This window comes from Hylaeus anthracinus, unplaced genomic scaffold, assembly GCF_026225885.1.
Source record: "Hylaeus anthracinus isolate JK02 unplaced genomic scaffold, UHH_iyHylAnth1.0_haploid 3, whole genome shotgun sequence".
Lineage (NCBI taxonomy): Eukaryota > Metazoa > Arthropoda > Insecta > Hymenoptera > Colletidae > Hylaeus > Hylaeus anthracinus.
Window position 1 is genome coordinate 5,596,003 of NW_026535284.1, and position 17,155 is coordinate 5,613,157.

Sequence of the window (17,155 nt, forward strand, 5' to 3'; positions counted from 1 at the left end):
AAGAATTTGTATCGAATAGAAATCTAAGCGATTTTACCACTAATTTCTAAACGATTATTTGAAAATTATGGTACACGTTTACATTTACCGATTTGTAATTATTGAAAATATTTCTGTGACATTAATTTTAAGTCGATGCAAAGTATACATTCTAATTTGTTTTATTTCTTAAGCAGAAATAAAACAAATGGCTATTTAGTCCTTTGTCGTTCAAATTTGTTTATTATTAACTAAATTAGTTTATTTTATAATTTTAGCTGTTACTAAATTGGACAATTTTGGGAATTCTTATTTTTATTATTATTATTATTTTCATTCTCATTCCCATTCCCATTAGTGACCAAAGTCAGACTTGCTCCGTCTAATATTTATTTAAACAATAACTTTGACAAATCAGATTCCAGCGACCTTATTTCGTAAATCTAGTAACTTAGGGGAGTTTGCAATGCAAATATGCGATGTGCTTTGAGATGGACAAAACCCTAGGCTTCGAATAAATCTGAAGTTTGTCGATGTGTTTGTCTCGTTTCTTTCTCTGGAAAATGTTCAAAAGAGGAAACGAGACACACATATCGGCAAGCTTCAGATTTATTCGAAGCCTAGGGTTTTGCCCATCACTGCATAAGAACTTTTCTCAATGTCCGTATAATAGGGTCACGTGACGCATCTATGTTCGTTAGTAGTCTATGGTCTATATACGTTCTATGTTGGGAATGGGAATTATTATCAAATTTTCTATTGCTATTTCATAGTAAACACATGAATAAATAATTATGGCATGTAGTTTCTCGGGAATTTTCTATAAAAATAAAAATAGTGCTTTCACAAAAATTACATTTTTCCCTGTAGAAGAACTTACAGTGCTGTGGTTATATAAAATCGTACCAGCATAAAGTGTGAATACACAACAAAAATTAATAAAACATTAACGATCTTCGTAGTTAAAATTTTACATTTAAACATAACCTATAACTCTAATGTAAATGGGATCAAATATAGCCAAGACAACAGTATCTTTTTTACTTCCATGGTTAAAGTTTTTCCGCCATTATGGTACATAGTATATTATGATATGAATCGATGATTAGGAAGGATTAAAAATCCGAAAGAAAATGTGAAGATAGCGAGCAATACTTGACGAGAACGTATCGCGTTCCATGTTCTTGTGTTATTCGTTAAATCTCGTAAACAAAATGTGTGTCATCGTCGCGAGAAGTACATCTTAACGTCTAAGTGAAGTTAAATAGTATACCAAGAATGTACGTGCGTGTATTAGATTGATAAGCTGAGAAATTCAGAAATCCTTGTGTAATTTCTTTTTTCGGTCCTACATAACCTTCAAAAGTCTCTTTTACATTACAATAGACAAAATACAGGTAAATATCTACAAAAACTGTAGTCTTGTCTTTGGTTTCTATATATAGAGACATTTATGATTGTTCTTTTCGTCAGTAACAAATTTGTCCAATGTTTGTTGTAGGTGAAAATGTCAACGGAATACAGTAGAAGCGTTTTGAAAATGGCTGTTGCTCAGATTTGCCAAACAATCGGATGGCACTCTATCAATTCCACGCCGCTGGAGTTCATGGTCGATCTTATGCAAGAGTATATTCTACGGATATCAAAGCTTACGCATCAGTATGCAGAAATTTGTGAGTAGCAATTGTTGATTATTATATCGCGTAAGTTATATCAAACCTTGAGTAAGATATTGCAATGTTAATCAACTGATACGAGTTAAGTAGTCTATGACTTTTCAAGGGTCATCTGGGATTTATTTTGGTAACATTCGATTTATCCTTTCTGTAGATATATTTTTAATAAATATGGTAGACTATGGTATAATGTATTTAATATATTACGAATAGATTATATAGCATGTTATATGAAGATTACATTGTATCAAGAATGCCATTGCAATATTTTCAGTGTGTTGTAGCAATAAGCTTTTCAATATAATGCTCTTTATAATCTATTCAATTTAAGTCAAGATTCATCAGTACATTACTATAGACCTACATTTCATAACATATATCTTTCAATATAATATAAATACTTTTTACATAGGAAAGAACTTGATGATTTCTTCTTAAAAATATTCAGAAACACTTGCAATCAAGTCAAATTATTAATCCTGAAATTTACATATGAATAATAAAATCTATATATTTCTAATAATTGAAGAAAATAATTGGAGAAAAACTTGTGATATCAAATTATTAATCCTAAAATTTATGTATGAAAAATAATAATATAATACATTCCCAATAATTGAAGAGAAGCTTGCACTCAAATTAAATTATTAATCCTGAAATTTATGTATAAATTATAAAATCTATATGTTTCCAATAATTGATGTTAATATTTACCAATAGAACAAAAATATTAAAATAGCAGATAACATATTAGAAAGCTTCTTATGTTCACATATAAATTATATTAGTTTTTTCATTGTTTTAATTGTTGTAATTGTAACACTTTTTCAGTAGGGAGAACTGAAGCAAACCTTGATGACTTAGGTTTAGCTTTCCAGCACATGAACATTGATATACAAGAATTAACAGAGTACATAAAAAATGTAGAACCGGTTCCATATCCTATAGCTGTGCCCAAATTTCCAATTCAGCGTGAGAATCATTTGAACTTTCTCAAACCTGGGAGTCGAGAAGTAGTGACAAGGCCTGTGCACGTACATGAACACTTACCAGCCATGTACCCTGACACTGAAGGTATTTTACCATTTTGTACACGTTGGAAAGTATTGAACTTTAAAAGCCGTATATGGAATATAAATATTATTTGTAGGTTTTAAATCTTAATAGTTTTCAATTTGTTGTTATAAGTGTCAAATATAGAATTATTAATAATATTATCAAATTATTATTTCTGATTATTATAAATTTGATTAAATACGGAATTATGAAATTAAATATCAATTCTATTTGTATATAATATTACTTCATTATCTCATTCTCAAATTCTCATTTTCATTCCCATATTTGTACATATATAATATTGATACGTTACAAGGAACATAGAATACAGACAATTGCTTGTAAATAATCATTGCAATGCTACAGTCTCGTATAAAATAAATTAATGAATAATTAAATAATAAAAAGTGTAATAACGATGGTAAAGTAAGTTTTCTAGAAACAAAGTATGAAAATAAAATAACAGTTACTTGTTTGTATCATTAGTACTGTATCTTTCTTGTAAACAAAAATGCAATATTACATTATTACATACATAAAATAATATATAATGTTAAGTTAATACCTAGCATAGTATCAACTTTTATCAATAGTATCAATTTGAAATGAAACGAATCATTACCTTGCAGAAGAATACGTAATGGAGAAACCGGAAACCTTGATGAACGGATCATCCGATTTATCATCGAATGGAACATCAGCCAATAGTTCAATGAACTTGTCCCCTCAAAGAATGTCTCCACAAGTAGTTTTCAAGCGTCCAGGAGATCCTGTCTCTTTCGAGAGTCCCATTGTGAAGCGAGTGAAAGTATTAGAGGAAGGTAGACCTCTGCGTGAGATACATAGCGTAATGATGACCACTTCTGGTTTTTTATCCCCTGCTCGAGAAGGAAAGCTGCCTGAAGCGAGGACACCCCATCAGACTCGTTCAGATTCACCACAGCCTAGTTCCTATCCCATGGTGCCCCCTGAACTGAAGTATGACAAGAAACCGAAGAAGATTATGAAAAAAGGAGGATTGGAGGATGGCAAGGTGGACAAAGAAAACAAGAAGAAGAACCGTGCTAAAGAGTTATTCAAACCGAACAAGGTTGATGATAATAAAATTAAGAAACTGGCAGGTATGAAAGAATTGGCCAAATTGAAACCGTTGAAGCCAGGTGGAGGGAAATCTCAGTCACCAGCCTCTTCGAGCAGGCCTTCGACTCCCAAATTGTTAACTCCCAAGACAGCTGGAAGCCCAAAATTAGCAAAGAAAGCAGAACCAAAGATCAAAACAGAGAAAGTCGTCGACCTCACTGGTGGATCTCCTCCAACAGAGAGAAAAGAAGACAATATTGATAAACTTCCATCGGAACCAGATAAGCAGAAGCTGAATATATTCAAGAAGATCTCAAAGCCACGCGAGGATAAAGACAAGGACATGTCAGAGCAACACAAATACAAAGAATTGGATTCGAGAGAAAGTTCACCAGGCTTGATAATCGATGAGAATATTGAAAAGCAAGCAGTTCGCAACGATGCTGATGTAAAAGAAGAAAAGAAAGCTCCGCATACTCCTGATGTACATTTACAGCCAGATGGAGGAGAGTTGATCGACTTGCAGAGTCCAGGATCAGACGTTTACATGTTCGATGATATGTCTCCGCCGGGAACACCCAGTACGCCAAAGACTCCTGAGTTGAACATGCCTACTACACCTACGGACCACAAAAAGAAACGAAAAGAGAAGATAAGTAAGAAGAAGGAGGTCAAATCAAGAAGTCCAAAGCACTGCAGCAGCCCCAAAAAGGTGCGTTTTTGTTTCCGTAAACTATTTGATGACAATAATATAAGTGTACGTATCAACAGTAAGTGATTAATATTTTTCCAGACCAAGCTTTCCAACGATGTGGTAGAGTTGGATACAATGGACCGACCCAAGACTCCACAGGCCCCTGAACCCCAGTTTTCAAAGGAACCAAGTTTTCCGCCAACACTTCCATTCCCTTTCTTCTCAACATTTCCCCCTGCGCCTGGTTTGATACCACACCCCATGTTCCCCAGGTTCCCGATGCCTATTGGCAGAGGTGGTCCTGGCCCGCACCCAGCGATGCCAAACTTACCTCTGCCACCACGCTTCTTAAATCTCCCTGTGAAGTCTGAGGACTTCGCTATGAAAAGCAAACCTCTTGATAAGTCTCTGACGATGACATCCAATGAGACAATGTCCTCAGTGGTGAAGCACGAGAAGTTTGAGAAGGAGAAGGAGGACAAAGTGAAGACAGTTAAACAGGATAAGGAGATTGTTGCACCAGTTCCTGCGGGTGCTGTGCCACCACTTTTAGCATCTGTACTCGCAGCACCTATTACATACCCTACGTCACTGCCTATTGTACCATTGTTACCTTCAAAGTCTCTCAAAGTAGAGAAACTGGATAAAAATGATAAGGTAATTGTTTGATGAACTTTATTCGGATTGTCTTGATGAAGTTTAATGTATTTTTTAAGTCATTTGATTTTCTTAGAATTGAAGATTTTGTTTTTTATGAATAAATACTTCATTAGGAATTAAATATAAATTATTAGTAAAATTAGAAAGTACTCTCCAATAAAAACATTATATTGAATTTATTACACATAAATAATATTTTCAGAAATCTAAGGAACACAAGAAAGAAAAGAAGGACAAAATAAAGAAGAAAAAGGATAAGAAAGAAAAGCATAAAGAGAAAGGAGAGAAGATAAAGGAAAAGAAAGACAAAATGGACAAGAAGGAGAAGATAGAAAAAGTTAAGGAGAAGAAAGAAAAAAAAGACAAACGAAAAGAAAAAGAGGTATAGTCAAAATCTTATCGTTCTTTCTCTATTTACTTTATCTACATTTTCATCATTATTAATAAAAATCTAAAACTTAATAATTTATGCATTATATCTAGTTACAGAAAGAAGAAAAAAGTTCAGAAGCTGTGCCAAAAATAACGTTAAAGTTAGGAACAGCTTCTCCAAGGCCACCAACGCCTGACACTGGACCAATGAAAAAAATGTAAGTTAATAATTATTGTTCTCTACTATTTTTCACATTTCTAACAAATAACTAACAATTTAAATTTCATTTTCGTGCTCTTGTTCAAACAGAACTACTTTGCAAAATAGTAAATTCTTTACATTAGCTGTTCAGAATTTTTTTTACTAATTTCTTCTATTATAGCTATTTTTACCCAAGACTTCATTTGATTAACAGACTTTTCTTTGTTCAAATTATGATTCTTTTCTCTATCGTGTTCGTAACATAAGTGATTGTATCGTTTAGAATAGAATACAAGAATATCACACAAGTTACATAGTATTTTCAAGGATTTGAGAACTCTCCATTCATCTCCGTAAATTAATTCTGTGGACTTTTATCGTATTAGATTTGGAAAGTTCTAGTTAAATTACGTGGTACATTAGAACAGGTTTGAATATTTCTGAATACATTAGATTTGTTCTGACTATAAGTAGTATTACAAATTGTAATCCCAATTTACTACGATTACAAAATCGTTACCATTTATAATTAGGTTGTGGACCAAAACGGCATCGATACGATTTAATAAACTACAAAATTGAATTTTTCTCGTATATAATATATTTTATACTACATTACAATATTTATATAATGTAAATATATGTAATGTATAATGTAAATATATATAAAAATCCATAGATTCTAATGTTAAAAATGTGTTTTAGAACAATAAAGACATTGCTGAAGAAGCCTGAAGAAGAGATGAAACGCGAACCAAGTCCAGAATTAGCGAAAATCTCGGCGTTAGTAACGCGACCGCCAAAGCAAAAGTCGGCAAGTAAGAAAACAGAGGAGGGAACATTAGATGGAAGCCCTGCTCTTCCTACAGATACTTTCTCTGCTAATCTTACTAGTGTGCCACTCGCAACAATTCCTCGAGCAAAGAAATCTCTCTTCAAAGCCTTACCTCAAAGGGAGACCCCTCCAGCTCACTTTGATCCTCTCCCAAAGCTCCAAACTCCCTTGACGCAACAACAACAACCATCATATTATTTTGTAAGTACGTTTTATATGGTAAAAAATATTCTTCAAATAGACAGAAACACATTTTCAAGTGTTTATGCAACAGATTATTTAAATATATATATATGTATATGAATTTATGTATACATATATGTATATAAAATCAATTTTAAAATGTATATTTAGAGGTGTCACCACAAAAAGGAACAAATTCACAACTAATCTTGAATTTTTTCTTGATTTTTGATTTCTTATTTGTGTCTCATGATTCAAGTATATGAGTTTTCATCCATTTGCTGGATGGAATATGTTGAAGTTTCTATGAGCAATTTACTTTCTATAAATGTTTACTGTTTAATTCATCTTTATATAAAGTAATTACATTCATAATTCTGAAGAATTGTTCCACAGATTCAATAGCAACAATTTCTAATAGAAGAAACACTCAAAAATAAAAACAATCGAAATGTTGAAAATTTATTAATATAATAAATTATGAAATAAGCTTGCTGGTTGACAACCCCATTTTCAATTCTCTATTTCAATTCCAACTAAAGCAAAATTTATTTAGATTGCAATCGAATCTCATATTTATACAGCTGCGAAGAATAATAATAAGAATACATATCGGATAGAATCTGTTTGCATATTACATCATACATCGCTGCAATATGTAATCAATACTACTTTTACTATGATGATCAACTCAACCCATCGAATTTACCATTACCATTCGAATTTTACCTGATCCAAGAAACCTAACATTCCCCATACTTTATTTATTTTTATTTTCTATGCATTCATGACTTGCGGTGACGGTATAATTTTCATTTGGCCTGCTTTGTTGTCTAGTTATATATATATATATTAGGAAATATAATGTGTAATCATTAATATATATATGTAGAACAATTTCATAGCCTATATTAGATTTGTTATGTACTTCCATGTTGTGATTACAAGTCTACTTGATTATTTCAAAGTCTAGCACCTCTGTCCAATTAATCGGGTGGAATTATATTGATATCAAAGGAAGTCTCAGAACTTACTTTCTCCAAATGCTTTGGAGGATTTATTGTCTTTTTGATAGTTGGAAATCGTTGTAATTGCAAATTGAAAATGCGATTATTGGGAAAAAATCTAGTTCTAAGACATTTCTTGCCTTGCGCCACTACTCGATTAGATCTCAAACTTTCTCTTCTTTCCTTCGTACCTTCTCATGCAATGTAAATGGTATATTGCACTTGTGGTATATTTTGAATAGCTTGAAAAGGATTTGATGGAAGCAATCTACTTTTTTTTTAGCGGACAAAGTGTTGATACTCTAGGAGATTAAGAATTTTTTATTCAATGAAAGTAGGAAAGTTATATGGAGAAAGTGGAGAGTAGAATTGATAAATAGAAGTTTTAATGTAATATTAGGAAATATAGCAGATTTTAAGTATGGAAACTATTTAGGACACTTATACAGGATGAAAGAATGTTTTGAAGGGAAATTATGTGCCTTTAGATACCTTTTATATCATTATTATGCATTTTATGTGCAGTTGCAAAATCTAGTTACCAGATTCTATATTTTATAGTTCTAAAATTCATGCAATTTCTTATTCATTGTAGCAAAATCTTAGGACATTTAAGACAAAGTACTAGTTTAACAAATATTGCAATTTTCTGGTCTTAAACATTATAATTGTAATTGACTATATAATGAAGTACTATGATTGTAATATGTAATCATTAATTGTGCAATTATAATTATGCGTATAAAATGTAATTGCAATGGACTATGATTACAGTTGCAACAAACTACAATTACAATTAGAAAATGTATTCGAAAGATGCATACTACTTTGCAAATTTCTAATTAATATATCTTTTGAACTAATATATTTTCTGTATGAAAATTCTATTTTATTCTAACGAATGGAAATTGCATACATTAGAGTAGCGAAGGGAATAGAATCCTATGTAAGGAGTAGGTAAAGTTGTCGAAAGTGAATAATATCACATATAAATATTTTAATTCTATTATCTATCATTTTAATATCTAGAACTACATAATATTTTCTTATTACCCTTCTACACTATTTCAGTTTGTTAAGAGATACTTATTTAAAACATCAAGAAGTACTGTTATACATTCCGTACGATAAAAATATTTAAAATATAAATGAACAGTAAGGATATACAAATATTTGAGCCTCATATCAAGACAATAGAGGGGAATTTTGTTTGGCATGCGGATTTTCTGAGGTACCTGAATCTCAATTTAAAATAGGCATTGGAAATTTATTCGCTTCACTTATCACATATGCCGCAAATTATTTATACACGAATTCGCAATTTCACTCTGTAAGAAATTATTTTCCTTTTTTCAAGATCAAATTTTCATAGGATTATGAATTAAAAAATCCTTTATTATTTTGCAATTTGAACAGTTGAAACAGCTGCATGTTGAACAGCTAAGAGAAATTAAAACAGCTTGTGTCAGAAATCATAGTTGTAAATTTCAACTGCTTCTCATAACGAAGGCTCAAAATGGCAAAATGGTAAGGGATTTTTCAATTTATATTAGTACAAAGACTTAATCTTGAAAAACGATCATATTAGTTAATACCCTCTATAAAGAAGTCATGAAGAATACGAAATGGCCCTGAAGGGTTCTGTAAATTTAGTCTGAAGCATTTACTTATTTTGCTGATAATGTTAATAACGTTGATGTAGATTGTCTACAGTGTCTATAGTAAACACTATATGTATAATAATGTATGGATTGCACTTATGGTCTCTTTATTACACAACTGAATCATTGTCATGCTCTTGTTCAAACAGACCAACTTTGCAAAAAAGTAAATTCTGTACATTAGGTATTCAGAATTTTTTTATTAATTTCTTCTATTATAGCTATTTTTGCCCAAGACTTCATTTGATTAACAGCTTTTCTTTGTTTTGAATTACGATTCTTTTCTCTATCGTATTCGCAACATAAGTGATTGTATCGTTTAGAATAGAATAGAATAATATCGCACAAGTTACATAGCATTTTCAAGGATTTGAGAACTCTGCATTTATCTCCGTGGACTTTTAAGTAGCATTAGACCACTAATCTTACCAAATAATCATGACGAAAGTGAGATATTGAGTTTAATGTACTGTGATATTTTCAATTACAATGTAATTGATGTTTATCGCTTATATGCATGCGTGTAAGTGTTGAATCTATTCTATACGTATATGTTATAATATGTGTCTTACTTCCAAAGGATGAAAGTATCATGTGATGCTCACATATGTAGAACATATTTTCTTAGTTACACTATTGATAAAAAAATTAAACACCATAAAATTGATAAGAGGATATTATAGAAGAGTATTAGAAACTAACATTCATTACGAAGGCATATGAGAGAAGACATTGAAACAATATTTAATGAAATTATTCGAAATAGACAAAGAAACTAAGTTAGATTAGAGACTTTATAAATGAGAGTATTGCAAAAGTATATAGAAAACCATGGAATAGTAAGCTAAGTTTCTAAAATGGCTACAAGTATAATTAATTTCATCATCGTTCTGTTAAAGAATCAGTCGTTATTACTAAAAAATTATGAAAAACTATTTTGTATATTTAGAATTCGAAAATACCTTAACACTAAAGAGTGAATCTTAACATAATATGGATATTAATAAAATATAATAGTATGTTTTGCATAACGTAAAGCTGTGGAAACTATTAAAAGCCTTAAAAGTATTTGAGGTAAAATATTTTACATATTCACTTCTATCGATTACTGTATTAATGAAAAAGGAGTAATAATTTCAAATTTATTGACATATGTATATCAGGTAAACTTAGCTAGTAGTATTCAGATAGAAAAACTTATTCATCATTCAAACTGTTTCGGGATCTACGGAGGCTTAGAAATGAATAAAAGTAAAATTATTGAGCTAATTCCTCCCTCCGTTACAGGAAAATTAGACAATTTAAATTTAAAAGATCATATAGAATCATAGCAGACATAGAGAAAGGGATTTTTGTAACAGTGAAGGAGAAATATTAAGCGATCCACAGAATAACGAAGAGTTGGTTGATTGCATGCCATTTGCATGTTGTCATTAAACCTAGCATGCGAAACAGTTAGGAATATAACCGACGGTTTTAACGGCACAGAGACGAAAGCAGATGCAGCTCTTAAAAAGGATGACGCTAAAGAAGACAAAGAAAATGGCAGGGTCGTGCTGCCTACAACGCCAACCACTACTGTGGTGAGTACATTCCCATTCTAAACAAAAGTTATTAGGCATTCTTTGTACGATGATTACCTATCTTACCCATCTACTCCAGTTTAATAGAAATATATGAATCCTTGCGTTGCCTTTAGCTCTTGCTTGAATTTATGTGACCGTTAAGGCATTTTTTAAGTTTTAGTTTTAAAATTTTCCCTTCGACTGAATTCTTTATTAATGCTGCGAACAGAACTATACTCCTAATCATATTTATAGCTTGTACAATTGTAGAATTTATTACAAATAGCAAAACTTTATGAAATAGATGATTTGATGGGACTTTTAATTCTTGGTGGTCCAGATTTTCTGGAGCTGTGAAGCATGAACAATACATACATTGTTGGTATTTAAATTAAATGAACATTATTTTCTCATGGGTTTATACTTAAACACAATGTTCATATAATTTAAATATCATCAAACTATGTATAATTCACTAGTTTTCATGGAAATAGAGTCCTTGTTTTAATATTCAAACCTTTGTTGCGCTACGTTGAGACTTAACAACACTTTTGTCTCTTTTTGAATTCTGTATAGTACCAAGGAAAAAAACTTGTAAGGAAAAAATTACACAGTTATGAGAGACTGTTATACTCATAGAACATAATTTTATTATTATAAGTGTTCCTCGAAACAGTGCAACTTTGCCTCGACAAGCTTTTTCATGTAAATGACGGAAGCATTTAGGGTAGACAAAGGTAGTGTGTCTGAATCTATGTAATTTCTTTCTATAACTGTGTTGTGCTGCATTATGTCAATCCAGATAGTAATTAATAATGCAGGGTATATATTCATCGATGAAAATTTTCATAGCATTTTGTCCTATAAATGTATCGTACAAGTCTAAAGTCACCAGTTAAGCAAGTGCGAATGCTTCTGCGACTTACTGTGCAAAGATTTATAGTTCTTCGAAAAAAAACGGAATTGAAGTATTTTGAAAGTTTCTCAGCTGTAGCAGATCTTTACCAAAGGACTATTGAAAAATCATAACACTATTTCTTTGGAGCTTATGTGTATCGTCAACTTTGATGATTCATTTTTTGATTAATTAAGAATCAGCATTATTTATTAAGTATTCGAATACATAGTTATCACCATTTACATAGTATGGCTTTATAAAATTTTGTGTAAATGATGATAACATAGTATTAAATTAAGCTGTTCAAAAATTTACAAATATATGCATAGTAATAATACTACACAAAAACTAAGAATAATATTTTTCCTATATGATACTTAATAGGTACATAATATAGTTATGTACTTTGATAACTGTACAAGTACATAGAAAATTAATGATTCCATAGTCAAGGATGGATTTATTTTAACTGTTTGTTAATTTAGATATTCGATAGTTACAGCTGAATGCATATACAAGAACGTTAAATATTTGCAGCATGTAACTTTAAGTTTGTTTATAATTTATATACGAGATACACATTACTTTCAATTTAACCAGCAACGACTTTGATCGGTTTGAATACATAATTAAATTAAATTCAAGCGCAATTAAATTAAATTTTTCTGGGAGTGTATTTATGTAACGGTGGAGAATTATTGAAGTAAAACTTCTAAAAGCTTTGATTATTAGTTCCTCTCTTTACTTCCAAGTTTAGCGAAGTATTCAATTTCAATAAAAATGAAAGCAGAGGAAAGAATAATTTTTTAGTTTTGGTTCTTTGAACTTGGTTTCTGTTCAAGTTAATCGAACAATAAAAAGAAATTCATGACCATTAAAAAACTTAACAAACTATGTATCGCAAAGTATTGTTTCCTTATGGGCCAAATGAAAATGTTTTATCACCGGAAGCCAAAACATGCAAATCCTCTCCTGACATTCATATTCATAGTGCTAGCGATAGATCATATATCTTCATGCATTACAACCGCTTCGATCATACTTTTTCATAGAATTTCTTTGAAAGCATCTTACATATCCATATTTTTACAATCATGCATCATAGTTACACTATCGAAATAGTCTGAAATACATGAAATGTGGTTGCGAAGTGCAAGGCATAAACATTTTTATCATGTGTCCATGAAGTATTTCTATTAATACATTCTTTGTAATTCGATACAATTTTTTCTGACCTCATCAAAACAATTTTATAATCTGAATTGTATTGATAACACAAAAGATGGGTTGAGTTGCCCATTATTATAATAAAAGAAAAATATATTGTGTTTTTATCGTGGCATGAGTATTTCAGGAACAAGGTGGTCGCGAGATTTGGATATGTCCTGCTTGTGGGAACCAGGATGATGGATCACCCATGGTTGGTTGCGATGACTGTGACGCATGGTATCATTGGTGAGTCCAACAATAAAAATCCCAGGTTAACATAGTCATTTGGAGTTTAATTTGGAACAATTCAAGATTATTAGTTTCGTAAAGAAGCAGGCACATAGTTTTATGCTTGGATATATATTATGAAGTATTATAAAGCCAAAAATGTAGATAAACTCGTAGCTAATAGCCTTTCGAAGTAATAATGAATTGATTCTTTAGTAAAACCTAAACTATATTTTGCTGCGAGGACCAATTCATGGTCTTGCCTCATACTTAATCCAAATATTTTCAATTATACAGGGTGTGCGTTGGCATGCAAGTGCCACCAGCAGACAACGAGGACTGGTATTGTCGCTTTTGCATAGCCAAGAAGCAAGAGCTTCACCACGACAAGAAGAAGAAGAAGAGGAAGAAAAAAGTGAAAGTTTCAGCCTAGTATAAGCTGCCCGGGTCTTGTGTAAGACCCGGCCAAGCGATTCAAACTTCTACCAAAGTTAAGAAGAACAGCAAATTTAGCGTAAGGAGCATGAATAGCAAAAAGCTATCGAAAGCTGACGTAAAGTTACAAATGAAGTCGTTGAAGGAGAAAACTATCCCTGTGAAGGGGAAGGCTGGGAAGACTATTATGAAAGTTAAGACTTCGAAGAAGAAGAGTAAAAAGATGAAAGATAGTGCAATCCAATTGACTTAAAGTGTTAGTGCGAATACAAAGGATCTAATTTTAACATGTTGATTGCTAAGAAAAGGAGTTCTTCAGGAGCTCTTTAGAATAATCGTTTTCGCTAATATTATGTAAAATTTATATTAAATTTTCATGGTAACTTGGTGAACACTGGACCATGGCTATCTCAAAATTAAAATTGCTGTTGCAATTTCAACTTTTCTATTATTTTGTAAAAGTGTAAAAAAAGTCCTTGTAATTAATAATACAGTTCTATATATATTGAGTATTCTTCCAGTTCTGTTTATATGTTTTATAGCTAGAACTGAACTGTATCTTGGAAAGTTATTAACACATTAAGATATTTTTCAATTTCTCAACTAAAAAACATTTAGTATTCAAATTTTGTATGAAAACTTGTTAATATATAATGTAAACGTTGTCTTGAATATGCATATAATCAAACATTTAATACTTTGATAAAATTCGAGAAATATTCCAACAAAATATAAATTCCTGTCCCAACTTGTTTGTACAGAATTACTTCAGTTGATTGTTTACAAACAATAAAATTTAACGAATTTCCAAAAGAATAATATAATGAACAATAATTTTATATTCTTTTATAGGAGAATACTAACAAACATGTATTGTACCACAAAAAATATTTAATTTACAAATTTCTAAAAAGAATACTCTGGCATGCAAAGTACTATCCGTAATTTTTATATCTTCGAAAATCCATTTATATCAGAATAATCTTAAAAATACAAGCATTAGTGGCAATGACTCCTGCATAGCTGTCAACGTGTTAAAAGTAATGTAAAATTAGGAAATATATTGTATACAAATTCTATTTTTCCTTTTATTAGGAAACTGCTGAGTAATCATGAGTTATGTACATTTCTCATATTTTTAATGTGTCAAGGGTAATCTGATGGGTATCGATCATTGCTTATATTGATTGTAGACAAATTAGATTGCTTCGCACTTGTAATGGTAAAGTTGTAATGACTTTTCAGTTTTCTCTATTTTTCTAACGAACCTTTTAAAATTGCTCATCACCAGAACATTTAATTTATTTTCAATTGTTTCCAGACTCTTGGCGCATGTTTTACATTGTGAAACATATGTTTTCATGTAAAATACCAACTTACCACATTGAAACTAGTACAGGGACAGATCTATTTGCTTGATTGACAATAAGTATTGGTAATTGAAGGGGGAATACTGTGAAATTTATTTATTACTTGCAATTTAGATTGTGATTCAATTATTGTGCATGATAAAAATATTAAAAAAGGTATAAGTATAATACATTTAAGAACAATTGTATTCAGTCTGACAATATTAAGAATCCACCTAATCATTTGAGTTTCAATGTGATAAGAATGAACATTTTTATTTGGAAGGTAAAAGTAAAATTTAACGATTATAGTAATTATTTATTGAATTGTACATACAGAAGTTTCTTCAATTTTTTTTTTCTTGGTTATTAGCGACTCTGAATTTTTATGTGTAATAAATAAATATTTTCTCACATATAAGGAGAAATTATATTATATTATAATTTTTCTCTACAAATTAAGTGCTTGAACAAATTAAATACTATGAGTTTATGAAGAATAATTTTAATTAGGAAAATTTAACAGTTGCATCGATTATTTATTGATTTTGGTATAGCTTCTTTAAATTTCAATGTACAAATAATTCTCTGCAAATGTAAATAGAGAAAAATTATATAATTCAATTAATTAATAATATAATTTATTTATAATATAATTTGCTCTACTTACACGTTACGCGCTTGGATAAATTGAAACCTGTAAGCTTTTAAACAATAAGTCTAATACTTGTCAGGGTTGGTTTTCATATAACTTGGAAAAGATATAAATAGTAATATATTAATTGGATAGCGTTACACATAATTTTACCTAGCATCAATGAAAAAAGAAAAGTTACATATAATGAACATTATATTTTATAGTTTTGTAACAAATCTCTATTAAACGTAAATCAGTAGTAAAATTATAATTACTATCTGGCGGTGAAATATCCATAACAAAACGAAAAGATGTATATTAACAGAATTTTGCAGTTTATTAAGCCACATGAAGACTGTTGGCAGACTGTCTTTAGTAGAAATTAATTTTGTTATTGAAAACTAAAAATTATTAAAGAAATGGATGCAAGTGAATCTTTCTCGCATAGTATTTAAACATATGCAGCACGAAACACTTAACTTGACAACCTTCTAAATTATTTATTGTATAAATAAATGTTTTGTACATAATTTGCATGATTCCAAAAGGCATACGTTACTATACTTATCTATCTTGCTTTACAATTATATAGAAATTACTGTACTGGAAAACTTGAATGTTGATTCATATTTGATGAACTCAAAGGCAAGTAATTGTTTTATGCGATTCTTGGTTTAAGAGTTGTTCAAAGTGGTGATAAGTACCCTGTTCTGTATGATATTAACTAGATAATTATTTGTATCGTATGTACTATAGAAATGAGACTTAAAAAATCTAAATAAAGAATGTTACATGTTTAATGAACTATGCACAAGAATTAAAGGGTTCGATAACCCTCTGCGGTTCAGATGTTCTAATTCAATACTATTGTCAAGCCACATTCTACATAGGACCGCAGGGTGCTGAGGGTTGAGTTATTTTTAGTACCATGTATGTATTGTACATATTCAAACTGTATGCAATTTTGAGGATTACAATGCGAAACTATAAATATATGAGAAAATAAAATTACATAGACGTATAAATAATATGTAATATCACGAATTGTTATTAAAATATACATTTTGTACAATAAGAAGATTCAGTGGGAAATGATCTTTAATATTTTAGATTTTTTTTGTAAGGAGTGCCTTTTTGTTTGTATTATCAATAAAGTTTTTTTTTCAATTGAATTTCTCTGTAAATTATTTGTTGTTGATATAGTCTTGTTATTAATACTTTATTTATAGGGTTTTTAGTTCCAGTATTTGCTTACAGGAATCTATTAATTAGTTGTCTACTTAGAATGATTAAGTTCAGGAAACAAACAAAGCTTCTAATATATATAATTTGTACTTGAGATCCACTTGTAATAAACAAATTATTTGCGTGTATAGCATAAATTTAAATGGAATTTAAAACGACTAATAATATCGATTTTTTGAAC

The 17,155-nt window shown here is 30.4% G+C and overlaps 1 protein-coding gene across 4 annotated transcripts; it reads left to right on the forward strand.

Moving 5' to 3' along the window:
- The first annotated feature begins 677 nt into the window (after positions 1–677).
- LOC128893976 (transcription initiation factor TFIID subunit 3-like) lies at positions 678–16,896 on the forward strand. 4 transcript variants are annotated; one of them, XM_054155320.1, is made up of 11 exons: positions 678–1,376; positions 1,481–1,652; positions 2,487–2,729; positions 3,344–4,506; positions 4,588–5,145; positions 5,351–5,530; positions 5,632–5,738; positions 6,428–6,758; positions 10,897–10,991; positions 13,226–13,326; positions 13,606–16,896. In XM_054155320.1, the coding sequence occupies exons 2-11, from the start codon at positions 1,487–1,489 to the stop codon at positions 13,668–13,670; spliced, it is 3,009 nt and encodes a 1,002-aa protein (XP_054011295.1). In that variant the 5' UTR covers positions 678–1,376; positions 1,481–1,486; the 3' UTR covers positions 13,671–16,896. The 4 variants fall into 4 exon arrangements, with proteins under 4 accessions (XP_054011295.1, XP_054011299.1, XP_054011297.1 ...); XM_054155324.1 differs by having other exon boundaries at positions 6,428–6,540; XM_054155322.1 differs by having other exon boundaries at positions 5,638–5,738.
- Positions 16,897–17,155: the final 259 nt, after the last annotated feature.

What these genes read in the sequence shown, in the direction of transcription:
- LOC128893976 (XM_054155320.1), top strand. Translation starts at nt 1,487, where the DNA reads ATGTCAACGGAATACAGTAGAAGCGTTTTGAAAATGGCTGTTGCTCAG. An exon ending in GCATCAGTATGCAGAAATTT is followed by an intron (nt 1,653 to 2,486) that starts GTGAGTAGCAAT and finishes ACACTTTTTCAG; the next exon opens with TAGGGAGAACTGAAGCAAAC. An exon ending in CAACGCCAACCACTACTGTG is followed by an intron (nt 10,992 to 13,225) that starts GTGAGTACATTC and finishes TGAGTATTTCAG; the next exon opens with GAACAAGGTGGTCGCGAGAT.